Source organism: Apteryx mantelli, chromosome 16 (genome assembly GCF_036417845.1).
Source record: "Apteryx mantelli isolate bAptMan1 chromosome 16, bAptMan1.hap1, whole genome shotgun sequence".
NCBI classification, from domain to species: domain Eukaryota; kingdom Metazoa; phylum Chordata; class Aves; order Apterygiformes; family Apterygidae; genus Apteryx; species Apteryx mantelli.
In genome coordinates, this window is record NC_089993.1 from 13,167,702 (window position 1) to 13,193,124 (window position 25,423).

Consider the following 25,423-nt stretch of genomic DNA (forward strand, 5'->3'; position numbering starts at 1 on the left):
CTACCTACACATGGACTTCTTTCCTCTGCATGCAAACCCCACCGCTTTGGGGAGAAATTCGGGAACGTAGTCGACCTCAGATCTGTCTGCTCTGAACAGTGACTGCGCTCCTGCTGTAGAACCAAGGCTGCAAATTTAAAGAGACCTTTTTAGGTCAAAACATCGCAAGAATTCCACACTAGCAGCAACAGTTTACTTTGAGCCATTGCAAAATAGTTACTTACAAGAAAAAAAATGCAATGTTTGAGGACTTGAAGCCAAATTTCATATTAAAGAGGTGTAGGCTTTCATCTGCATGCACACAGAAGTCCCTTTGAAGTGCAAACTCTGTAATGGCCAATTTATCTTTAAACGGTTATGTTTGGGGGTTTTGCACACATCGCCTCCGTGCCTGTTGCCCTTAACGTCAGGAATTTCTCAAACTAAAGAAGTAATCCCCAAATTTTACACCTTGATGAGAGTAACGAGAGACAGAAAGCCCGGGGAGGTGCCCTGGCTCAAGGTGGGCCTGGTTTCAGGCAGGAGCGCGCCGTGTGCTCGGGGAGGCCTTCGGCGACGCCGAGGCTGCTGCTCGCCGCTGGCGCCCTATGTCATGCAGCAGCTCGTTCTCCCTTGGAAACCCCCCGTTGAAACGGGAGCGGGTGGCTCCCGGGAAGCCCCGCCGCTCGGTCCCTTCCGCCCTGACGAGGCGGCACGCCAAGGCACCAGCGCTCTGAGCACCGCCGGGCCGCGCAGGCGGCCGCGGGCTTCGCGTGGCGGCGGGGCCCGGCGAGGCCTCGCGAGGCTTCGCGCCTTCCCGCCCTCCGCGCCGCGCGGCCGCCGCGCTCTGCGCACGCGCGGTGTGCGTGGGGGGAGGGAGGGAGGGCGGCACGCGGCCGCCCGCCGCCGCCCGGGCGACGGGGCGGGGCGGCGCCGAGCACGTGCGCGGCGGGGGGCGGCTGGCGCCCGCCTCCGCTGAGGGGAGGAGCGCGCGCGGGCCGCTCCTGCCGGCGATGCCCGGAGGGGAGGGCCGAGCCGCCGCCGCCGCCATTGTGCCCCGCTCCGGTTTGAAAGCGGCGGCCCCTGCCGCGCCGCGGCCCCGCCCGCGCTGTGATTGGCGAGGGAGAGGGAGGGAGCCGGCGCGTGCCAGGCCCCGGCGTGTCGCAGCCGAGCCGTCCGGGCGGCCCCCGCTGCCGCGGCGCCGCGCGTTCCGCCCTGCGCCTGTGCGCGGGCCGCGGAGCGGAGCCGAGCGCGGCGGGTTGCGTGCTGCCGGCGCCGCCGCCGCCGCCGCCATGGCGAGGGGAGGCGGCGGCCGCGGGAGGGGGTGACCGCGCGCCCCTGGCCCCCCATGAGACGGTGGCTGGGCTGGCTGGGCTGCTACACCCTGCTGCTGTGGGCGCTGCGGAGGAGGATGTGGTCTGGCCCCGCCAGGTACCTGCGGAGCCCTTTATCCAGGTCCCTCTACGCCAACATGATGGGCAGCCACAGCCCGCCGGCCCCGGGCGCCAGGGAGAACCACCAGGTACCGCCGGGGCCGCGCCGGGCGGGCAGCGCCAGACAAAGGGAGGGACCCGCTGCGCCCGCCCCGCCGCGGAGCTGCGGGGGCGCCGGGGCCGCGGGCGGCGGCGGCGGCGGCGGGGCGGGAGCAGCAGCAGCGCTTGGGGCTGCGTGTCGGGAGCGGCCCTGCGAGAGCGGCGGCGGCGCCCGGCCGGTTTCTGCCCCCGGGAGCCGCGTGAGTAGCCGCCACCGGCGGAAGCGCGGGGGAGGGGGGCAACACCGGCGCGTCCGGAGCGGAGCGAACCGACCCGGCGCGCCGCAGGCTGGCGGAGGCCTCGAGGGGCAGCGGGCGGCGAGCTGGGAACGAGCGTTTCGGCGTGACCGGGCGGCGGTAAACGGCGAGCGCGGTGCTGGGGCAGCGCTGGGGCAGGGTCGGGCCTGGCTGCGCGGTGCCCCGGTGCTGCTGAAAACCTGGCGGCGGTTCAGAGCGGCTCCCAAAAACTGTTACGGTGCGGCAGGAAGGTGCTGACTTATTCCAAGTAAAATACGGATAACGCGGCTAATGAAGAAGACGTAGCATCAGTACTTGAGGAATGCTGCACAAAGGGAAGAGCATAATTGTACACTGTGATTCCGCGAGCTGGTACATCACTGTTTTGGCTTTGTTAGTGCTCGGGGTGGGTGCTAACACCTGGAATCTTGCTGCTGAGCGAACCTGTTACTGCTGCTTGCATCGTTCGGTACATAAAGGGGATGACAGAAGCAGAATGTAGCTTTACAGCAAGAACTTTCTTCCTGTGAACATAGAAAATGTACAATTCTTTTCTGTTGTTGTTAAAAACTGTACTAGAAAGACAAGGAGATAAGAAAATGTGCCACAGAGATGATGATTTCGTTCACAGGTAGATGGTCTGCAATGAACAGTCTCCGTCTCTAACCTACAGGATTCTGATTTTAAACTTCGAGTATTGATTGTTTAGTTCTTAAAGGTCTATGGTTACTGAGTTTGGGGCTTACTCTTATAAGTAAGGGTTGCATGTTGAGCCCCAGGTACTTTCATTCTCTGAAGTTTTACCAACTTCCTTAGTTTTACATAAGTCAGCTGAAATGGTATTTTCTTCCTTTCGTTAATATTAGGTAAGAGTTGCGAATAATAATTTTTACTATAGCAAAGGTCTTCACAATTTTCTCTTCAGATTTCTTTGATACGCTGTAGTATTTCTACTATTTTGCTATGCCAGATTGATGCAGATTGATATTGTGAGACTAGTGGCCTGAAAAGGGCTCCTTGCATGTTGGACAAGGAGAAAAACAAAAGGAATTTCTGTTTTGAGGAAATATTTCCAGAATGATGCTTTTCTTCCCTACTTTTGTTATTTGAAATTTAGATTGTTTTTGTCCTGGACTTTTTCTCCTTATAGTTTGCTGTCATTTCTAATATTCACTAGCATTATATAGGTAGTTATAAATGTTTTAACTGATAACCTCATGCAGGGCAAGCTTAACTATGAAGAAGAAGGAGGCGGGCTAGGAACAATACCTGATTTCTGGAAATATACTTTTCTTCTCAAAGTTGTCACCATCATCACTCTGCCCATGCTTATGTCAGTATTTGGAAATCTTCAAGATAAAAGCTGTAGGACTGTTGGTTTCCATGGTTAGATCCTGAACTACAGATGATAGGATTCGTTTATAAAACTAAGGCTTGTGAATAAGCTGAGGGACAGCACATATGTAGTCATGTTACTTACGGACCAAAGCCTGTGATTCCCAAACTTTTGATACTTCATACACCTTCTTCTGGATTGAAAATGGCAACGCAAGGTGCATCTGAGCCACTCCAAGCCTGTCCAGTGCAGCTAGGCAGCAGCCTCATGAGAAGCTGTGAACCTGACCCCTATCCCAGCCTGCTGCTCAGCTCCCTGGGGTTGTTCACTTCTGCCAGGCTCTTGAAATTGGTTTCTAGAGAAGGGTGGACAAAATACACAGGCTACTGCTTTCGTGCTTTTTCACGGCTTGCTGAGGATTCCTGTTGGGAATTGCTGCTCTGTGCTGATTTACTCGCGCTGTGCTGCAGCGAGAGAGGACCCAAGCTGGTAAATGGGCAGTCGTGGGGATCCTTGTGCATGCTGCATCGTGTGATACAGACTTGCTCAAAGCCTAGTTTTTAGAGGAATGGATCATCCACTCTTGCTACCTGTAAATGCTGTTGAAAGCACCGCTGAGAGCCTGATTCTGCAGGCAACATGCAAGTTTTCAAAATAGACCTATGTAGGCATATAATTGCTTCCTCCGCTGAAGGGTGTTGAAATACCTTGTTACTTCGGGTCTGTTTGATGGAGCTCCTGTTTATGAATCTGGCACAATGATCTTGTTTCGGCTGTCTAGTCCCCTCTGCTTGCTGGCACTGTGTCGCTGGCACGGTAACACTGTTACTGTGAAGCAGCAGGATACGGGAATAAGAATCCCGTACCGTTGTTATTTGTATTACTGTAGTGACTGGGAGTCCCGTTGCGCTGAACACTCTGTAAACAAGCATTAAGTGACTTCCTCTCCCAACAAGAAACGACGAACGCGAAGGGGCCAGGGTGTGAGCATGTCTTGCATAGTATGGCTATAGACACAATTTTAGTGAATTTTTTTTTTTTTTTTAAATATTGGGCAGTTATCCCACTGACCTCTTGCTCTCCTTCTACATGCATTTTTATAAGATTCTATTAAAAACCTCCACTTCTCTTTAAAGCCAGCTTAGAGAAGGTCCTTGCGAGATGCGAGGGGAAGATAGCAGAAGAGGGTTTTGGCTATAGGCAATAATTCTCTTTGGAGAGAGATTTAAATCTGCACTAGAATGTTAGAAAACAAACACAATGGCATTAGAGACTCTACAAGGAGAGCTGTCAGTAACTCTACATGAAAGTAGGAGACACTCAAAAAGAATAGTGACATTCTTCATTAAAAATGCGATTAAACGGTTGCTGTAGCATCTACCTGTTGAGGGCAGGGGGGCTAAGTTTGGCGTTACAAGCTAGCAGTGAGCAGCCTTTTGAACGTTTAGAGTCAGCACTGGCATTCTAACATCTCAGTATTCCTACAGGTCTGTCTTGTTTTGCACAATTTCTTGAATTTAAAGTGGTGTAATTACACAGTAGGTGTTAGAGGAGTCTAGCTATGGCTTACACACAAATAACAAAACGTTAGGATGTAGTTTGGTTTATTACTTTTCCAGCTAGATTTGATAGGAAAAAGGAGCCCCCTTTTTCTTCAGAAGTAGCTGAATAATAACTTGGGTATCAGAGCTAGTTTGTAGTTTGTATTGGAGTAGTAATCAGGTAACACAAGGTAAAAGGAGCCACTAGGCCATTTTAACTTGTCTACCCATTATAAAAGTATAGTGCTGCCTTCCAGCTGGTACTGGTGACTTCTCGGATGATGTGGGCGCCTGCTTGTTTCTGCAGCTTCCTCACATCAGCTCTACTAAAGGGAGGCAATTGTTTCGAAAGACTCGAGAACCTGCTTGTTGGTGCGAGGAAGCAAGGAAGCGCTGTCCATCAACGATGCAAGACAGACAAGCAGTTGCTTAACGTGTTGATTGGCTTCCTTGTCTCCTTTCCTGGAAAAATACCGCAAATGCACTTCCTGGTTTCTTTTCAGAGGATGCTTAGGGAAAAGTCAAGAGCGAGTTGGAAGATTGAAAACAATGTTACCTGCTTCGTGCTATTTTACCGGAGTGGTGCTGTTCCACAGTGGACCTGTGTTTGCTTTCTAGGAAAGCTGCTCTGTAAAATTCTTCAAAGTACAGGGTAATGGTTAAGAGGAAAATTAAAAGCATTATTTCTTAGTAATCTGCCGTTGTTTGATTACAGCTCAAGTCTGATTTAAATTGATCTTGAAGTTTGTTTAAAAATCTTTAGGAAAAATTGAATATTGATTTTATAGAACAGCTTGATAATAGCCTTCTGTGGGTTTAATTTTTTTTAACTACTTCTGTTTTTTGTATTGCTGAACTTCTAATGTTCCTTTATCTCTTTCTCTAGTGGTATGTCTGCAACACGGAACAGTTGTCCGAATCCCTTCAGCCTATTTTTGTCCAGAGTTACCTTGACCAAGGAACACAGATCTTCTTAAACAACAGCATTGAGAAATCAGGCTGGCTCTTTATCCAGCTCTATCACTCTTTTGTGTCCTCAATTTTTAGCCTCTTTATGTCTAGGACATCTATCAATGGGTAAGTGAAAAGTCAATCTTAGGTAAACTAAATACATTTTGGATTTAGATTTTTTTCAAGTGTTCAGCTCTCCTCCTTGATTTTTCAGTTTTTCTTAGATTTTTACAGGTTTCCCTTTGCCAGTTCAACAGATTTGAAATGCCTTATTGTGCCCTTCCCCCCAACCCTCTTAATTAAAGAACACCATCTCCAGTATTGGGGTGGGGGGGTGCAGAGGGGGTAATAGCAGTTAACAAGAGATGGTCAGAGGACTCTAATTGTATTTTATAACCATTACTTGTATTAACTCCTTTCCAGGTGTTCCCTGAAATAAGATAGTATTCTATTTGTGTTAGATAGGTATCCCTCTCCCCTGTTTTCTTTGTTTTTCCTTTACCTCTTACTCTACCTACTGCCATATCCTTAAGAGTTAGCGTTGTGTTTGTTCTGCTTGGAGGAGGCTGTATCCAGTCAGTTCTGAACTGCATCTACAGCTCTTTCTGTTTGTGTGTAGATACCCCCTGCAAAACCAGGCAGATTTCTAAACAGTGCAGAAGTCGCCGAGTGTTGTATCTAATAAAACTTATGTAGCACAGAATTCTACCCTTTCTCTTACTCTTTAAAAAGTAATTCCATCTCAGTTTGTGTGTAAGCTATACTTGAACAGGTAGCTTCTGATATGGCATGTTTGACTGCTGAAACATGAGGAAAACGAGAATAGAGAAGTTCATTTAACATTATTTTCTTAGTGCATCAGTCTCTTCTGTGATTGGCTGCAGAGGAGTTTAGCTGTATGCTCTAGTATTTTTCAAAAAAAGTCAAAGACCCTTTTTTTCCTCCCTTCACCCCATTCAGGCGTATGTTTAACTTCTCATCACTTTTGACCCTGTGAAGAATACTTTTTTTCTTTTCTTTTACGTTTACTTGATTTTCCTGCCTTCCCTTTCTCCCTGCACCCACAAACTGTCTGATTTGAGGACAGTAGCTGGCTACTAAGGCTAGGAAAATAATCTTTCTCCTTATTTTCTAACCAGATGTCTTTATCAGCTTCCCTGTGGTGTTCTTAGTTACTTGTAGCTTTATATAAAAGTCCCTTTGGTCTCCTCTTCTTCCTACTGCCCCCCCCCCCCTTTTTCCCCCCTCAAAGGCTCTCCAGTGCTTTGAATAACACCTCATAGTGCTGTTAGGAATAATAGCCATGAGCCAATTACACAGTGTGGACTGACATAAGTGTGCTGCAAGGGGGCTCTGCTTAAATTGGCTGTACTTTATTTATTTTTCTATATTTAATATCCTGCTATAGCTTCTTCTTTATGACTTTGTATAGTGATTTTTTTTTGTACAGTCAATCTTTCTCGGGCCTCTTCTTTTTCACTTTTTTATTCTTTGATTTTTTTTATATTTGTTTACTTTTTTTTCTTGATCGTAAAAGATTTCTGTTTTGTCTTTCTTAAATTTAACCTTCTATCTAACAATAGTTTAAAGGAATAGTGCTTATCTACCTTCAATTTATCACTGACCGGTTCTCTTTTTGTCTGCTTGTTCTAACTCTTTCATCTTTTGAATTTCTGCTACGACAGCTGAAATCTGTCACTATGTAGTCTTCAAACAATTACAGGCAGGTATGTTTTTGACTTAATCCGTAAGGAATCCAACTGTCACCTCTACCCAATTCCTTAATGAGTTGCCTATTTTCTATTCCATAGCTCTTCATGTTGAATACAGAATCTGCAGACAGCAGCAAAAGCCATTGTAACATATAATTACAAAATCCTTTCTCTTTTGCCACTTCAGCAGTGTTACCCCCATCGGTTCTTTAAATCTCTTCCATGGCTTCCCTTCCAGTTGCACGTCATAGCCTTCATTCTTTGTGCTTACTTCTGTCTTTGCAGCCATTTTGTGATTTCAGCTGTGTTTTTTGTTGTTGTTTGTTTGATTTTTTTAAAGATAGGTGGGAGAGATTCAAACCTGCAATTGCGAATATAGGCTCAGCCTTTTTCTCTTTCTCTCTCTCTCTCTTTTTTTTTTTTAATGTGATCATTTTCTTGAGCTGCACCCCATGAGCTCTTCCCTTCCTAATCAAATTCCTCCTGAAGTCTGAACCAGTATAACTGCATGTAGCTGTGTTTGATCTCTGACAAGTGCAAGGCAAGTTGAACTGGATTTAAAATTTATCTAAGCAGGGACCTTGTCTATTATGTGACTGGTTGCTGCCAAAGCACGCTCTAAATGATTTCATCGTCCTTTTTGTTAAAGTTTATTTAAAAAAAAAAAAAATTGGACATTTCTCATCTTTACATTTCAGGCTGCTGGGAAGGGGCTCAATGTTTGTGTTTTCCCCAGAACAATTTCAAAGACTGCTTAAAATAAATCCAGAATGGAAATCCCGCAGACTTCTCGATTTAGGGGCTGGGGATGGAGAGGTCACTAAAGTCATGAGTCCTCACTTTGAAGAAATCTATGCCACTGAATTGTCTGAAACTATGATATGGCAGCTTCAGAAAAAGAAATACAGGTATTGTACTGAATGGTTCTTGCATCCTTTATATCAGATATTACAGCAAAATAATCTATTTGTAATATTTTATAAATGTTCAGTATTTTCAGTCATTATGTTGATGCCTTTATCCTTTGATGATTATGGAAAGGGCTGACCTGTACAAAAACACGAAAACGAACATATCTGATGTTACCTGTTACCAATGCTTATGTTATGCTGATGTTCCCTGTTACCAGTTACGACAAAATGGGGAACAACTGTTTTGAAGTCTTCCTTCATAGCTTGCATAAATTGCTTTAATCAAGAGATTTGGGAAGACAAAGTTTAGATACTGATAAATGAACAGTCCAAAATTGTAAGAGGAAGACACAGGCACTGTAGGGAAAGCAAACTGATTCCTGGTAATAGGGGTACCTGGGTAATCTGTGTTTATCTAATCTCTAGGTAAAGAGTGCATATAGACTACTGTGTAAAGAACCTTTTATTCTTGTTATGCTTAGCTCCTGCTGTTAAGTTTAAACAATATTTAGTAACAGAAACCTCAGCGCTTTCAGAACTCTGTTCATGCACTGGTCACAACGCCTGGAAGTTCTTGCAGGCAGCAGATCCAGTCTTGTTGAGTAATGGTTAGTATTTGGGACACCATTCCCTGGACTTCAGCCCAAAGAACAAAAGAACTGGATTTCTTTTCTTCACCTGTCCTTGAGAGGAAATCTAACAGCAACTGGTTTTGCACACAGATAAATCAAAGTGGTTAAAAATCCAGCAAGCCATTAACTGTGTTATTTCAGCTCTGCTGTTCCTTGAAAAATGTACTTAGTTTTATTCTAGGACATCACATTTTTATACCTGAGATCTTGGTTTTTGCCTTCCTTACTGCTTGATGATTTTAAGGAGCATCCAAACTGAAAGGTTTATGTGGCTGAATATATAGCCATGCCCATTGTCGGTTAATTTTCTTTCCAAAAGAATGGAAAGACTATGTCTGCCTATTCTCCTTGCCTAGTGTGGCTGACCTTACCTGCACTATCAGCACATCCATAGGGAATTTTCATCCTTGGTTGTTCTCTCTGAGCTCAGCTTGTGTTTAACACGCTCCGTATCTCTCTCTCTCTTTCTCTTCAGAGTGCTTGGTATAAATGAATGGCAGAACACGGGATTTCAGTATGATGTTATCAGCTGTTTGAATTTGCTCGATCGCTGTGATCAACCACTGACTGTATTAAAGGATATTAGAAGTGTACTGGAGCCAACTAGAGGCAGAGTCATTCTAGCATTAGTTTTGCCATTTCACCCGTATGTGGAAAATGGTAAGTACACAGGTTAATAGATATTTAGATGAAGAAAGGTTGTACACTATAGTATCCCGAATTAAATGTTCAATTAATTCATATTTTTGATTTTAAAAAAAAAACACAAAACTTGTAGGGTGTGTGTTCAGAAGTAAGAAATCATAGGTAAATAGGCCACACGAGATAAGCTGTTTTCTTAGTTCCCCATCATATGTTGTTGGAACCAATAAAAAAAAATCAAATACTGAAGTCATGTATCATGTTCTACATATTGGCGCATTTGAACTGTGTTGGAGAAACATGGGAAAACTGATCTCTGATTAGGGCCCTCTCCTGCTGTCGTATAGGTAACCCCAGTTGTCTCTGGTGACTGCTGAGCAAAAAGCATATGAACTGTGTAGTACTGAATAGAGCACTGTTTCAAGTGCTCCAGATGAACTGCACCTAAAAATAAAAAAAATTCATAGGGAGATAATGTTCACTATCCAACATGAGCTTTCCAAGGAGGATATAGACCTCTACTAATACAAAATATCAACTATTATTTCTATTCTTAGTAACTAGAAAAAAATATTTTATGTGCCAAAATTCTCTTATTTCCCATAGTTGCATTTAAAGAAATACCTGGAGATTTTCAAATTCATCTCTTTGCTCATGACTAACTTTGAGAGACTAGCGACTCTTTTTTTAGGTGCCTATGACTTTGGGGGCTCAGGTTGAGCCACCCTAAAGGTGGATTGACTTCCAGAGGGCTGGTGTTCATCACTCTCTGTTTGGACACCGCAGTCTCTTACTCTCCTTGAGCCTTAAGACTTGTCAATGGAAAGGCATGTATGTCCAAAAAATACAGAACCAATAAGCTTAACATTCTGGAAATTATAAATTCATCAAAATATATTGATTTTTGTGCTCTTTTGAATGACAGTAACTTTTCTGTGTGAGGAGGAAAAAAAAAAGTTTTTGTTTTGCAATTGCTATTGTGTCCAGAATCTACTTTTCTGCATATTGTTGGGTAACCATGTGGTAGGTCCTGCCTCAACAGGAGGTGGATAAATTAAGGAAGAAACCACTCAAGTCTGTTTATGTCCTTCATCATTAATCTCCTACTGTCTGCTGGGCATGGAATAGTATGGTAAATTTATGTATCCCAAGGGACTGGGATTGTTCTGCTGTTGAACTTCATGTCATTCCTACTTAATGAAAATAGGTATCTGTTGTAGGACATTTTGTAAACCAAAGTCATACTTTTGTTCGTGCTGGTGACTTGTAGCAGATCAATCATTTTGTTTTAGACAGCTTTATTTCCTTTGCTTTTTCTAAAGTCTCAAATAGCATGGTGGTGGGTTTTGTGGTTTTTTTCTGTGGCCTGCAAGGTAGGACAGAATAACTTAAGTAAGCCTTTGTCAGTTGAGGTTGTTCCAGGTAGCAAATATTTACTGAAACTTTAAATGTATTCAGTATGTCTGTTTACCTCTATCACAGATTATTGGCCCATATAAACTTCTCTAGACAACACAAGTTAACACACACAAAAGATACTGCCATTCCACTGGAGGTTTCCCTCTTAAGCTCTGTTCAAGTGTAGTTTAAAGAAACAGATGCTGGTCTGCCAGACTGTCTTACAGACTGATTTACAAATAATTTTAGAATTTAAATATTTTCATTCAGTTGTTCTGCAAGGTGATGCATTAAAAAGTATTTGACATGTATATACTTTAAGAAAAAGAATACTTGGGACTTTTAGAGGAGACTGTTTCATAGCTCAGATAATTCCTTGTATTATCCAATTAAAAACAGCCCGGACCCACCTAGAAAAGCTTTTGAATTTAAATTTATAGAGAAGGGGGGAGGAATGGAGAAATGGAGAAGCAGTGAGGCAGGTAAGATGTTTGGTCAGTATATGGATCAGTTTCTAGAGCTAGAGACTAAAAATAAGTTTTAATTAAAACAACTTGAGAGATTTGCATTATTACACTTAATGTAATAGGAGGGTAATTGTGGAAACTGTCTATGTGAATGGCATAAAATTCACTCAGAAAACAAAGCAAGGTGGAGAAGGAGATAATACTTATTTCTGTACTTGCTGTTTCTGGAATTGCAGTGACACCTAGAGGCAGAAGTAGCTTAATCATAAATTCTTTCTGGGGCTACTTAGTTTTTTTTGTTGTTTTTTTTTCAATGTATAGAACAATTAATGCACTTACTGTGTATGTCTAAAGTTGACAAGTAAGCAGATGAATCATACAATATTTTAATAATAATTTTTATTCATGTGACTATGGGGCACCTACTAAAAATATAAAATTAAACTAATGTGATATAAAAATGCTTTGAATTTCCTGATATAGATATGATATTAAGATAACATTATTAGTATATGACTAGAATGGCTTAAGTTTATCTAAAATTAAAATGCTAGAGATACCGTACTTTAGAAGAAATAAACACGGGCAGCCTGGGATTATGACGTTTTCCTTGATGAACACGCTAATGTCTGGGTGATTGTTTGACCGAGGGAAAGGAAGATGAAGGTGCATTTCTTCCTGAAATATTTGGTACTCAGTTGAGCTGGAAACACAATATTGTGCTAGATGGACCTCTGGCTTTGTCTGGCTTGTCAGTTCTCACATCACTGACATAATAAATATCATTTCAGATGTTAAACAACATCTTGCTTTATTTAAACGAAGATAGAAGAGGTAGCTGTTCTTCGGTGGCAAGAATGTCAGAGATCAACACATCTCTTGTAAAAGTGCTGGTTTTGTAGATTAGCTAAGTGCAATTCAGTGACTTTTCAGTATACTTCTGTGTTCATGCTTATATCTATTTTGCACAGGCCCACAAAGCAAACGTGGGTGCTCCAGGTACTCCTGGCTTTGGATGGTAGAATTGGAAGGAGGTTATCTGCCTAGCAAGTGAATTTTAATATTGCAGGAGCAACCTTCTCACTTTGACCACCACTTTCTCTTTCTAAATAGGCTAGGATGAAGCTTCCATCCCAAACTATAATATTATTACTATACTATAATAGTACATGCATTTATAGTGTCTGTGTTTTCTGATGGCCTGTCTACAGAATACGTATATTTTGCTCTGTGCTGCTGTAAGCCTCAGTAATGTTGATCTGAGTATCTGTTATATCAATAACTGTCACATTAACATGATTGAGAACAGAATTTCACCTAGAAAATGAGTTTATTTTGTATTGCTGTCAATTGTCGTACGTCTTTCACAAATGCTCAATTCAGGTAAAAGAAATACAGGTAAACTCACATAGAAAGAAAAGGCACATAAAATTAAACTTAAAAAAAAACTTTTCTGAAGCATTTCTCTTATGAAAGATGAAGTCCTTTTCCACTGTTTTTATTCTTGCAGAGAGGGAAAGAGAAGTAATGTATGACATAATGTAATGTTCAATATGCTTGGTTTTGATCTGTTTAGAAAACACTCTTGAAGAGCACTATTCAGTAAGGTTTTTTTCCTCTCTTCTTAAAGCAAAGTCTGTGAAGAAGGTTCTTTATCTGCCTCTTCAGTTTCATCAGAAATAGTGAGCAAATCTGAACTATAACACATACTCATCTGTTCTGATAAACAGTGTCATCTTCCAAATGATCCTGTGGAAAAAGGTAGAAGTGTTTAGTTACTGATGCAAACTTTTTTAATTAAAAGGAAAAAGGCAAAACTTGCTTTTTGAGGCAAACTTCCTCCCTTTACTGTTTCAGTAGACTCCTTCGCTCCCTAGTTATCTAGCTGGATAGCTGTCCATGTGGCGTCTGCAGGATTCTAAACCTTTTTCTCTTCCCCTTGGCTTCCCCAAATCTCTAGGGAGCACAGTAAAACATACCCATTATTTTCACTGTGTTCATGACAGTCAAACCAAGGACCAGGTCGTGTCAGCAGGGATTTGAAGTTTTTAAAGAGGTTCTTACAGAGGAATCATTTGGGGCAGTATAAGAATAAATAAAGCAAAAATGTATAGGGGAGAAGCATCTGACCGTGTTGCATGTTTCTTTTTTTCCTCATTGCATCTCTGTAATGGTGTGATCAATGCCCAGAATAGGAAAAAATTTGTACTGCTTCTCAAATGAAGCAATTTTTTGAAGCCATTTTCTTTGCTCACAAATACTTGTGGCTTCTAAGTAGTCTTCTCTAACTCATATGGCATCTGCAAAATCACTGTCATGTAGTCATAAGTCTTATTGGCGTAAATTTGGAGTGATGAAATAAGTTGTGTGGCTTTATCCAGTGATGCTGAATGCTCAGTTTAGGCTACGTAAGTTGAAAGGGGGAGCAAATACTTGTAAGAATGTTGTAGAGCTTTTGAAACAGTTTTGTTATGGTTGTCATCTAACTACCATGGGCTAAGGGAGCAAGAGGAACTAAAATAGTAATATACTTCCAAGAATAAACTCTAATAGCTTTATGCCTTTTAACCAAATGGTCCAGAACAATTTACTGAAACCTCTTCTTGGCAAATTACAAATGCATGGAAGATTCAGTTTGTGTGTGTGTGTGTGTACGTATGCCTGTGTGTATAAATATATATATAAATACATATATGATTATAAATATATAGAGAAATACACATACAGAGCATTATAACCTCCTTTGACACAAATCTATCCCTGGTTGTGGTTTTTGTCTCCTCTCCCTGAAAAAGGATGCCTAGCTTGAGGCCTGGTATTTTAGGCCTTTCATGACATGAAATTTAGTGTCCACCTGGAAGAAAGAGAATTTTTATTTCCAGGCAACATACAGATCCCAGTTCTAGCCCTGCTGGAATTTAAAGTATTGGATGTTCAAGAAGATGCAAACCATTCTTGATTCAGGACTGGATCTGATCTTAGCTCTCAGTCAAATGCCTAATGTCTCCAGCATGTTAAATGGATGAGGGGGAGCCTGGTCCCAACTGTTGAGCTCTGCGACGGTGACCGAGGGCCTGAAGAACTGCAGGACCTCCTAGTAAGCAGGAGGGGAGAGGAAGTGACCATCGGGTGTGTATAATAGTGTGCAGTTGCACAGTAGCGCCATTCTGTGACTGCCTGCAAAAAGATACTGTGTTCGGATGTTATAATCTGCACTTCTACATGTGGGGCCGTGTGAAAATGCTTGTGCGCTTCTCTCTGCTGGGAAGGCATGTGTCTGCCCTGGAAAGGAACTCCTGCAAGCTCTCCTGATCTGCTCTTGATGATTTTGAATGCTTTAGGGTCATTGACTATTGCACAGAATAGTTCTTTAGACCTTTATCAACTTTGAAAAAGAGCACTCTAGCTCCAGAGGAGATAGAAATGGGATACTCTTCAAATTTGTCAGTTCTTTCCTCATATATTTCAGTATTAGTAGACACGCACAGAGTTCTGCCGTTCCTTTTTTGCATTACTTACAGGCTGTTGGCAGTGTTCAGCATATCTCTGCTTCTGAAGTTCTTGGGCAATTGCTCGAAAAATTTTTCGTCCGCTACTGATTTTCTGCAAATTATTTAAAATATTTTAGATCAGTGCTACATTTGAAGTTAGGGGAAGCACCTTTTTCTGCCTTTCATAATTAAGTTTTTTTTTTCCTTGTATATGTCTCAGGAAATGTTAGTAAATAACACTTAATATAGTGTGGCAGTCAAAGGGCTTTAAATTACATTATAGTTCATCTCTTATTATATATACACCTTCTTTAATAGATATTTAGATTGTCTGGCTTTTTCCTTTTATTCAAAGAAGCATTGCAGTAGAGGTTATAAATAGACTTGCTTTAAATACAGTAGCACTTGCCTAAATGAACCATTTAAACAAAAAAATAATAATTTTATAGCAAAACCTCTCATTTTCAACAGAAGTTAAAACAAAATTTAATTAAAAATATAACCTGCAGGAACCCATACATTAGAGATGGCCTTTAAATAGATTTGACTTTACCCTGTATCCAGTTAGTTAAAAGGAATGGAAACTTTAAATGTAAAATCAATAGTTTTGTACAAATCCTAAGTAAGGCCTTAACAGCTGTAATAGCCCTTCTAACTGAATCATCAGTTATTCACAAAATTAGCATCCCCTACTTTTTTCTTTAAAAAAAAAAAAAAAGTTTGAATTATAGATAAAGGAAACAAAGCGATAACATACACATTTCTCTGTTTCCTGGTCCTCTTTGCTGCTTTTCTTTAGCAGTTTTGGTTTTAACTGGAGGAGGAGGAAGGAAAAAAAATGAAAACATAAGACGAGATGCCAGCTGCTAAAGTAGTAGCATAGTTATAAGCCGTGCACTGTTAGGGCAGAAAGATTTATAGATAAAAGTTCTATCTTTCATTAGATCAGCTGATACCATTAGAAAAATCAGAGACTATTTCAAGCATATAAGGTTGTCTGTCATCTTCTAGTAGTAAATGGTGCAAGTATTTTTGCTTTGAATACAGTGGGACCTCCCTGAAGCACTACCCAAATGTCAAAATAAACCAATTGTGTAATTGATATCATTTTTTTCTGAAGAAAGGCTTGATTTAAGTTTTCCCACCATACTAGTTTGTCTAATTAAAAGAAAACAAACACCCAAAAAAACCCTCACACTATTCTGCCATGTCCTTAAACCATCACTGCTACAGCAAAGAACCATTTACCACATTATACCACTTATGACTGTGGAGTCTCTTTATTAAGTCTTATTATTTACAGATTTCCAATTGCAGTTTTGGGTGTTTGTTTTTAACTCAATACTGTTTTTCTAGAAAAAACTACACCTTAAATATTTAATGTAACTTTTAACCAGGTACCTTCTAATATGTGTGCTTTCTATAGGAAAAACTTTTTCCCAGTCTCTGGTTGAATAGAATTTCGTTATATAAGAAAAGTCAGTTTGCAGTAACTTACTGCACCTTGCAAATATTTTGACATTAAGTTTTAAGTTATTTTACTGCTAATGGAACCTAATCCAGAGGACTGATGACTTACAATGGTAACTTCTAGTTTTGCTTTTAAGCATGCCTTGGTAGTCTCAGTCTCCAACCTGCTGAATAATACTCTCAAGATAACTTTAATTTTGCAATACCTTTTATTTTGTAGACTTCATTTAAATAAGAAAATGTGGTTGATATTAAAAGTAGTGGTGTGTGCTATGCACTAGACTTTGCAAATGTATACAGTGTGTGTGATCTTCAAACCACCACCTCTTTAAAACTTAACTGTAAAAGCTAAGAAATCTAGAACTTTTTTTATTCTCCTTATCAAAATGTTAAAACTCTTTAAAAGAGAGAGAGAGGAAAGAGAATGAAATCAGAAAAATCAGTTTAAACCTACCTTGTCAAGTATAAAGATTGTGAATACCACGATGCTGTATAGAAACAGTAAGGATGAGGTGATGATCATGAAAGTGAGCATTTCAGTACTGTGCTTCTCTGCCCCTTTTTTGAAAATAAGTGTTAGAATAATGCACATTCTTCTGACGCATGTAATTTTCTTAAGGCTTTACATTCCAGCCCCCTTCCTTTAAGGAACTAAAAATCTTCATGCCCATCTATATTTTTCTAGTTCATTTTCAGTCCAAATTCCTTAGTGAGATCACTTCTCTCTTGTTTCCCTGGACATTTGCAAGGGCAATGGAGACTTGTTATTTTTGATTATGGAAACCTTTCTTGAGAGGTAGGCAGAGAATAAAATCCCTTTTTCTGCTCTAATGAAGGACTATCTGAATAAAGCTTATAGGCTTTTGTTTAGGAATACAGTTAGGGGAAGGAACAAATGTAGGGAAATAATAGTCCAGTTACATTTTTTTTCTTAGGTACGTGATACTGAAATGTAGTTAGTGAAGCCTTACTACTCTTGTAACTGGATGGCAAACGAGATGGAAGTACAGAACAAACTTTTTGCTCAAGATGGCAAGTGAACCTGCTGTTCTGAGCCCCTGTACTCTGTTGGACATATTTCCTTTAAATGTCAGTTCTCTACTTCTCACTTTTCTGTTGATACTTCCTTTCTGACAGCCCTTCTAGCCTTCGTATAGGAGGATGTGGAGTATGGTTAGCTAATACAGAGTACAAAACTTCTCTTGCAGAAAAATTCTGAAGTTGTTTGTGTCATATTATAGAACAGTTTAATCAGCAAACCAGTTAGTTTTTTTTTTTAATGGAATCCCTCTGTAGTTTTTCAATTAATGTTTTAATAAAAACATGCTACTCCTAACACTTTTGTTGTTATTCCAATCTTAAATGCCATTCGTGAAAGAGCAAGTAAAAAGAGTATTTAGGAAAGCAAACGTATTTCTTTAAGATGCCTTTAAGATTCCTTTAAGAAGGAACAATCAACTGACCTGTTTTCACTAACACGGTTCCACCACCCATTTGCTTGGAATGGGGTGAACTTGAATCTGAAAATGCTATTCCACAGAAATAAACAGCACTGTCATTTACAGTCAGATTGCTGATCTGAAGTGAAATATTATTTTCTGACGATATGTGTACTTTGAACTTCTGAACATTTGTGCATTCCGGGGTACACAAATCTTCATGTTTGTTAGTAAAAAAGCGAAACCATAGGGCTTGAGGCTTGAACTGGGAACATCCAAGAGCAGAGAAAGCGCATGTTAGGATCACAGTGTGTGTGGAGTCCCCAGCTTCCTTAAACCCAGGTTGTGTTACAGTGACTTGGCATCTATCAGCATCACCTGTTGAGAATAAACAATTTTTGATGTGAGGGAGAGTTAAAAAGCAAGGCACAATCTAAAAAGAGAATAAGCCACTTAGGGTTCATGCTGGAAAAGGCAGGAGGAAGGCAGAAAACAACCTTGTTTCAAGCTTGGAATTTCTCAAGTTATTTCTAGCAGCCTTTCCTCTTAAATTGTTCCTACAGCTTGCCTATTTGTCCATTTAACAGTTTTATATATGTGGTAATGTGCTTAGCTACCTACTGCAGAAAAATAATACAGAAGATTCATATATCTAAAATAATGTAGATGACTCCTTTGACCTTGGAGAAGAGCAAAAGAATAGTTTGTATAGTTCCCTGCCTCAGATCCTTTAGTCTTGAGTGGGGGTTTTTTGTTTGTTTTTTTTTTCTCAGTCTTCAGACTTTTTGGTTTGTCAAACTATTATCTACCATCAGAACAAGCAAAACTTGCTGTGTACCCTTGTCACAATCTTATATTGAAAATGCCATAAAGATTAGTAGTTCAAAAGACCATGTAGGAAGCACTTGCAGTTGTTTCATGAGCCACCCTGGCCAAGGACTCTAAGCACTCCATGATTCCCCTTCTACGCACAGCTGCTCTGAGAAATGACTTTCTTACAGCTTCCTTTCTTAGGTCATTCTATGATTAAACAGGATTCTGACTTCTTTATATGCACATTTTCCTCTTTTCAACCTTTGTGTGTCTTGAGTTTCTGAGAGGACTCAGCTGCGTTAGGCCTGATGCTCTGCAGAGAAGTTCTCCAATCTCCAACTGACCTGTCGTCTTAAGGTGCTTTTACTTGAATGTTAATTACAAAGGGTTTCTCTCTCCTCCACTGTTTCTGATCTGGAAGTGAAGTGAAACAGCCTGATGGCAGGCGGTGGTTCTGACATACACGGAGACATTTATCATTTAGCAATTTCATAACATTGGCATTCATAATAATTCCCAGACATGCTTCCATTTCATCATACTTATTGACTCTGGGTTTCTAAGGATAACAATATTGCTTGTTAGGTCTGACATTTAAAAATGTGTGTAGAGAAAACAGGTTAATCAGGAAGATAATCCTAATTAAGGAACTGAAATGTTGTGTAACTTGCAAGCTTCTGTTTTAATGGGACTGTTCTGGGGGACTTTTTTCTGATGTCCTTATTGAAATCCATAATTTTAATATTGTTTTTTAGCTTATTTAATTCTGTTCAAGTAAATTGCTAAGTTGTTGAAACAATGGAATCAAAATTATGCAATGAAAAAGAAGGTAGCAGTTTAACAGCATCTTTTTGTACTTCCCAGAAAATAACAAATTATCAGAAAAATAAATGGAAGTCTATCCTACTCTACTGCTGATAGACGGTTTGTAAGCCTGTCCGCTGTGGACAAATAGCATTTTCCCTTCATTGCTTTTCTCACTGAATGTTTTGTGGACCAAATCCAAGCAGATTCAGTGTATGTGACTTCTACAGGAATAAAATGAAATTTTATTTCTGTGCCAGATCAGCATCAGAGCCGTTCCATAGCTGCTACTGCAATCCCAAGCCTGTAGCAGTATGTTGTCAGGGTACTCGCACCTTCTGTGATGAGAAGCAGTAGCTTGTACACCTGCAGACTAGTTGATCTCCTTCTCCTTGCCCCCTTACTCTACGGCTCTGGATGGCCTTACAGAGCGAACTTCATGGCTCCAGTTCATGTAGATACCATCTGATACACCCGCTGGACTTCCCAAACCCTCCTCCCAAACAAGCGCAGCTACACTGAGACCGTTCTGCTGCTGGAGCGTTCTGTGTGAGAGAGTGCAGTAGGATTTGACCCCAAAATCGTAGATTACAGGAGCATTTCAGACTTTTGGAAGAAAAAGCATTCACTAACAGTCATTTGATTTGGAAGTTGTATGAAGACAGCAGAACTTATTAAAGAAAAGCTTCTTACTGTTCTTACTTTATAGCTATGTGGCAAACTGTAGCCACCACATTTTAAATCCTGTTTAACTTGTAGTATGCAGGGATAATACAGAAGGCTTAAAAAAAAAGTCTTACCAACAGAGTATAGAATCCAGTTGAATGCCAGCATTAGCACTTGCTTGAATTTGTTGAACGATGCCATTTTTTGTATCTATCTGGAAATGATTCTGCTCAAAGGAAGAGGAACTTAAGAAATCTCTGGAGTTGCAGAATGCTCTGAATCATGAGATTTAGAACTTCCTGTTTAAGAGGGTGTTTCCTATTGCATTTTGCAAACTTGTTAAAGGTGCAGACCAAACCAGAAAACAGTTCTCTTATTTGTGGATGACAGTGAGTGAAGGGTTGTTTTTAACTTTGAACTTCTGCGAATTGTAGCTCTACTCCTTCAGATTATTTCATTGGACATAAATGACAACATGTTTTCCAATGTCATACAAGAGTTCAGCTTTGAAGGGGCCTACGCTATCTTTACCATATCAGCTAGTAAGTGCCCCTTGAAGGAACAAAGATTCTGTAGCTGTCCCTTGTCTAACTAATGGGATGGTCTGCTGATGAAAGCGTCACAACAAATCATGATTTTCAGCTTGCTAGCTCTGTTCATTGTAATTACCTGAAGCAGTCTCTGGCAAGACAGTAAGCATAAAGAAAGAAAGAAAGAAAGAATTTTATAATGTTGGCAAAGATCTTGATTAAATAGTCTCTCTGTCCATGTCTGCTAAACGCCAGCCTCGCTATTGGAAGTTACTTTTCAGCCAGTCTTGGAGCTGCTAGTGAAAAATATAACAAAAGTTAACCTTGAGAAGGAGCCTCTTCTGAACTCTAGAAAAACCCTTGAACTGATCTTACAACATCTCTACAAATGACCTGTCAAACTCAAAGTTGGAGTGGAATGGAATATAATCTGCGTAGTATGCTTTCTGTAAGAAAATGCAATACCCAATAAAGCTTTCTTTATAATTTAAACACAACTGTTTTGTTTTCTCAGTAGGTGGCAAGTGGGAAAAACCCTCAGAAGTTTTGGAAATCAAAGGGCACACTTGGGAAGAACAGGTGAATAGCCTGCCAGAAGTTTTCAGTAAAGCTGGTTTTGCCATAGAGGCTTTCACCAGACTGCCATACCTATGTGAAGGTGATATGTATAATGACTACTATGTACTAGATGATGCTGTCTTCGTCCTCAAGCCAGTGTAAGCATATATGAAGTAAATCTCCAGAATCAAACCCAAGAAGCAGCCTCTGAAAGAGGTGTTTGATTTATGGTTACTTAAAGGGAGGGAATTTTGGGATTGCCATGCTAAATAAATATCATGTAAGAATTTTAAAGGCCAAAATACTAATGTATTTCTTTGTAGTATGATTAGAAAAAAAGTTTATTTGTTTTTTTAAACAGACTCTTCCGTTGAGAATTTCTTTTTTACCAGCTCTTAACCCAACAATGCATTCTGCAATCCAACAGTATTGGAGGATATTTTTATACTTACCTGCAACAGGAATCAGATCCAAACAAAGCAATAGTCCTAATAATGAGGAAATTGATACAATGTGAATTGTTGTTAAATCAAGAGAAATCTGGCAATAAAGTTGTCCATTCATTTCAAACCTTGTGGATTATAAACTGTTGAAATGGATATTCTTCCATGCTAAGTTACTTTCTCTCTTACTGTCATTCTTCACATGTTTTTAATCATGCTAATAAACTTTTTTTGAGATGACGTTTTGCATTAACTTTTGTGTTCATTTTTGTAATCATAGCCACGCTTGTCTGTAGCAACTGCTCTTTGTGTTGAGAAAAGCTCTCAGTTGCAGCACAACCTTGAGTTTATTTAAACAGCATTTAAGTATTGTTTAAAGGGATCCACAAAAAATATGTCACTTTCGGTTGTATTTCCTTCATGTTCCTCTCAAAGCCTCATAAATCCTCATTGCTTTTGCATACATTTTCCAGCTAAAGGAGTTAGGGTAGAACTTGCCAAAACTGCATTTGATGCTGATGGGTTTGATAACAAACTTTCCAAGCTGAGCAAGTTTTTCCCAAAAGTTTTCCAGCTTAAGTAACTCAGAGGTAGTTTCTCATGTTTTTGCAAGTCAAGCTGCCTCTGAGGACCCTGATGTAGGGACCTGATTGTCCCAGGTAGGTTTAAATAGCTTGGGACAATTCCCACCGCTGCCCCCTTTCCTGCACTAACTAAACGCTATGTATTTTAACATCACTTATTTTTAAAACCCTGTTTAAAATAGCTAATTTCTGGTACTGGGGATATAACCTTCCATTAAAACAACTAGCAGTATCACCAATACAGAACTGGCAGCTGCATGTCTCTCATTGCTTGGGATTTAAGTGATGTGAGAGAGCAGGAAGCCTTAGCTTGGATATCGGCTGGTAAGTAAAGTAAGAACAAACTTACGTTTTGCTTTTGAAGTTTACAAGTTTTTTTAATGATTGATGATCTTATGCCAAGTAGGATATTTCAGCTGGTCTTTTTATGTTTACCTTGGACTTCCTTTGCCTGATATTTAGTGATTTCTCTTGCAATTTTAGTAACCTTTTATTCTCAGTTGTCTTTGTGAAATAGTAAATGTTTTGTAGTATGAGTGATTGTAGTAGTGAGTGATTTAACTGGTGTTTTTTTTTTTTCCAACAGTAATCCAGGCTTAGTATTACTCTCATTTCAGCATCTGCTGTTTAATTTTGGTAGTCAGATTTACCATTGGAAAAAATGAGCTATGTATCTTTTGGAGTATTAATTTTTGTTTTCTACCTTCATTGGTACCTGCCTAGTAATGGGAAAATATGGTTCTTTATGTGTAAGGAATTTAGCTTCATGTAGCAAATATGTATTGACAAAGTTCTTCAAAGGTATTTAAAGATATAACTCCTGCAGTTTCGAATCACACAAGAGATTATGCATTTCATGTCTTTCATATCTTTTAAATCCTGTCATTTAGGACTTTGGTTTGTAATAGCTTTGAGAGCTTTTGGGTCAGCAGGTGCACTGTCAACAACAATAATTGTTACGATTTCGTGTTTTGTCGCCTGTGTTTAAACAATTGTTCTTACACTTGAGGTGAGGAATTGAAACAACAAAACATGAGCGATAACAGGGCAAAGCTGTGAACAGCATAAAGTTAAATTTAAGGGACTGTGTTTGTATGAAATAGCCCTGGGCCTAATCCTGCAGAAGTGTATGTTTGTCTTCAGGAGGCCCTAGGCAGTGGCCCTGTTTGCAGGACAGGCGCAGCGTGGGGAGTCCTGTCGGTGGCCGTTTCCTCCCCGGCGGCTTTCATGGGAGACTCTCCCGGCCCCTTATCACACCTATACTTCTCTGGTCATGTTACCTTCCCGTTATTAAGATGATGCACAATTTAGTGAAAGTAACTTAAAGGGACCACAAATCTTACAGGAATAGATATTAATCAAAACATTGGCATTCTGGTTTTAATAGTTTATGCTAATTTTGTCTTATTTTCCTATATGTAATATAGCAATTATGTGCACAGTCTCTCAGCAGAGAGTACAAATGTTTACAGTATAGTAGCTTTGTCCTGTAACGTAATAGTCTGGGCAGAAAATCTGCCCAGCTGCCGATTTCCTTGCTATGTTTTAAGTGAAACCAGAAGTGTTTTATGTGTCTGGCCCCTGTCCTCAAAACATCTGCTTAGGCCTGTTGAATGTATACGGTGCCCTGAGGGACGGTATCTGCAGCGGCACTCCTAGGATCAGAGTCCTTGCGAAGGAAGAGGAGCAGCATGGCTGAAGGTGACAGAAAAGGGGCTTCTTTCCCTTTCAAGCCTTTGAGCGTGCATTTGTGTGCAGTTAATGTCTGCTTAGTCCCAGGAAAGAAGCTCTTTTGAGTCCCACAGTTGATTAAATAACCTGGGATAATTTAAGATACCATCCAAGGGGCCGAGTGCTTGTGTTGGGGCTGCTGTCCCTGTCCTGCTGGGGGTGACGGTGCCCAAGTCGCATCTCGGTGATCTCACTAACGTGTAGAGTTTTGCCCTGGAGAGTAACTAAACTCTCTGTTCTGTCGAGGTGGCACTGGATGTGTTGCATCGCAGGAGAAAGATGCTGTGCAAGGGCCTGATTTAGTCGGAAACTTTCAACGCAAAGTTGGAAGAGCTTCGCCTCCCAGAAACCGCAGCCCCCTTTTGCAGGGTGACCCCAGGTACAGTTAGTTCCTCTTCTGCTCTAGGAAGCCGGGGGGCCGCGTGCCGGGGCTCGGCGTGGGGGGCCGGGAGAGCAGGGCCGGCCCTGCTAGCGCCCCCGCGCAGCTCGCCGAGCTCCGCTCGCCCCGACGGGCCGGGTCCTCCTCCGCCTGCCTGGGAGCCCCGCGCCGCTGCCCCGGCAGAGGAGGCTCTGGCTGGAGGCCGGGTGCCGGGGGCAGCCCCCGAGGCGGTCCTGCTCCCAGCGCCTGCCCCCGCTCCCTCCGGGGTCCCTGGCGGAGCCGCCCAGCTCGCGGAGCGCCGGAGCGCGGGGCGGCAGGCGCGCGCCGAGGCAGGTAAGGGGCCGTGGGGCCCTGGCTCTCCCGCGGGTGCCGCGAGGGCCGGCACCTCTTCCCTTCCCCCTCCTTTTGCAGCCGGAGCCCCCCGAGGGTCCCGCGCTGCAGGGAGGCTCCTCTGCCGAGAGCCTGGCTGCGAGGGGGAGGACGGGCAGCAGCAGCGCGCGGGGTTATCAGCCCGCCTCTGGTTACGAGGTTACCTTCCTGCTTATCACGCTTCAGATAAGGCGCTGGCTGGCTCAGAGGAGCAAGCGGTACGAAGTCTAGGATTTCTTTACATGGAAAAGTGTGCGTTTGGGGAGCAAGTGGAGAGGGCAGCCCAGGAGCTCCCCACAACCATCCTGGAGATCCGATCGCAGCGCTGGCAGCCGTGGTGCTGGCAGGCTCTCGGGGGACTGCTCGATGGGATCTGCAGAGCCACAGGGTGACTTGGGATTGCCTAAAGGCTCCTGTGAATTTTTGCAAATGGGCTAATTTCATTGGCAAAGGGAAATGCTTCATCCTGAAAAGGGTCTTACCGAGCAGGGCTATTTCGCAGCAGATTTCCTCTGCACCTGCTGATTGCCTATTGCAGTTGGTCAGGATGAAACACCAGTTTCCTTAGCATTTAATCTCCTTATATGTTAATTTAGTATGCTTTAATTAAAATACATTCCCTGATCAAAGTGAATGAGTTGGAACAAACAAATCAGGGTTGACTTTGGTGGTATGATTTAAGCTGTGCAGAGTAATCAAACCTTACTGCAAAATTAATAGGGCAAAGGCAGAAACAAACACAAAAAAGTTCATTGTCTAAGAAACCAGATACGTCTGAATGGGGGACATGCACTGTGGCGCTCCCAAAA

The 25,423-nt window shown here is 41.6% G+C and overlaps 2 protein-coding genes across 3 annotated transcripts; one reads left to right on the forward strand and one right to left on the reverse strand.

Moving 5' to 3' along the window:
• The first annotated feature begins 1,198 nt into the window (after positions 1 to 1,198).
• On the forward strand, positions 1,199 to 21,791 carry METTL9 (methyltransferase 9, His-X-His N1(pi)-histidine). The gene is made up of 5 exons (XM_013950955.2): positions 1,199 to 1,501; positions 5,511 to 5,701; positions 7,986 to 8,195; positions 9,306 to 9,490; positions 21,065 to 21,791. Exons 1-5 carry the CDS (start codon positions 1,328 to 1,330, stop codon positions 21,268 to 21,270), a joined length of 966 nt encoding a protein of 321 aa, XP_013806409.1. The 5' UTR covers positions 1,199 to 1,327; the 3' UTR covers positions 21,271 to 21,791.
• Positions 12,637 to 21,055, reverse strand: IGSF6 (immunoglobulin superfamily member 6). 2 transcript variants are annotated; one of them, XM_013950957.2, is made up of 6 exons: positions 20,155 to 21,055; positions 17,762 to 18,115; positions 16,753 to 16,856; positions 15,586 to 15,642; positions 14,857 to 14,940; positions 12,637 to 13,086 (listed from the first exon to the last, which is right to left on the reverse strand). In XM_013950957.2, the coding sequence occupies exons 1-6, from the start codon at positions 20,219 to 20,221 to the stop codon at positions 13,048 to 13,050; spliced, it is 705 nt and encodes a 234-aa protein (XP_013806411.1). In that variant the 5' UTR covers positions 20,222 to 21,055; the 3' UTR covers positions 12,637 to 13,047. The 2 variants fall into 2 exon arrangements, with proteins under 2 accessions (XP_013806411.1, XP_013806412.1); XM_013950958.2 differs by lacking the exon at positions 14,857 to 14,940.
• Positions 21,792 to 25,423: the final 3,632 nt, after the last annotated feature.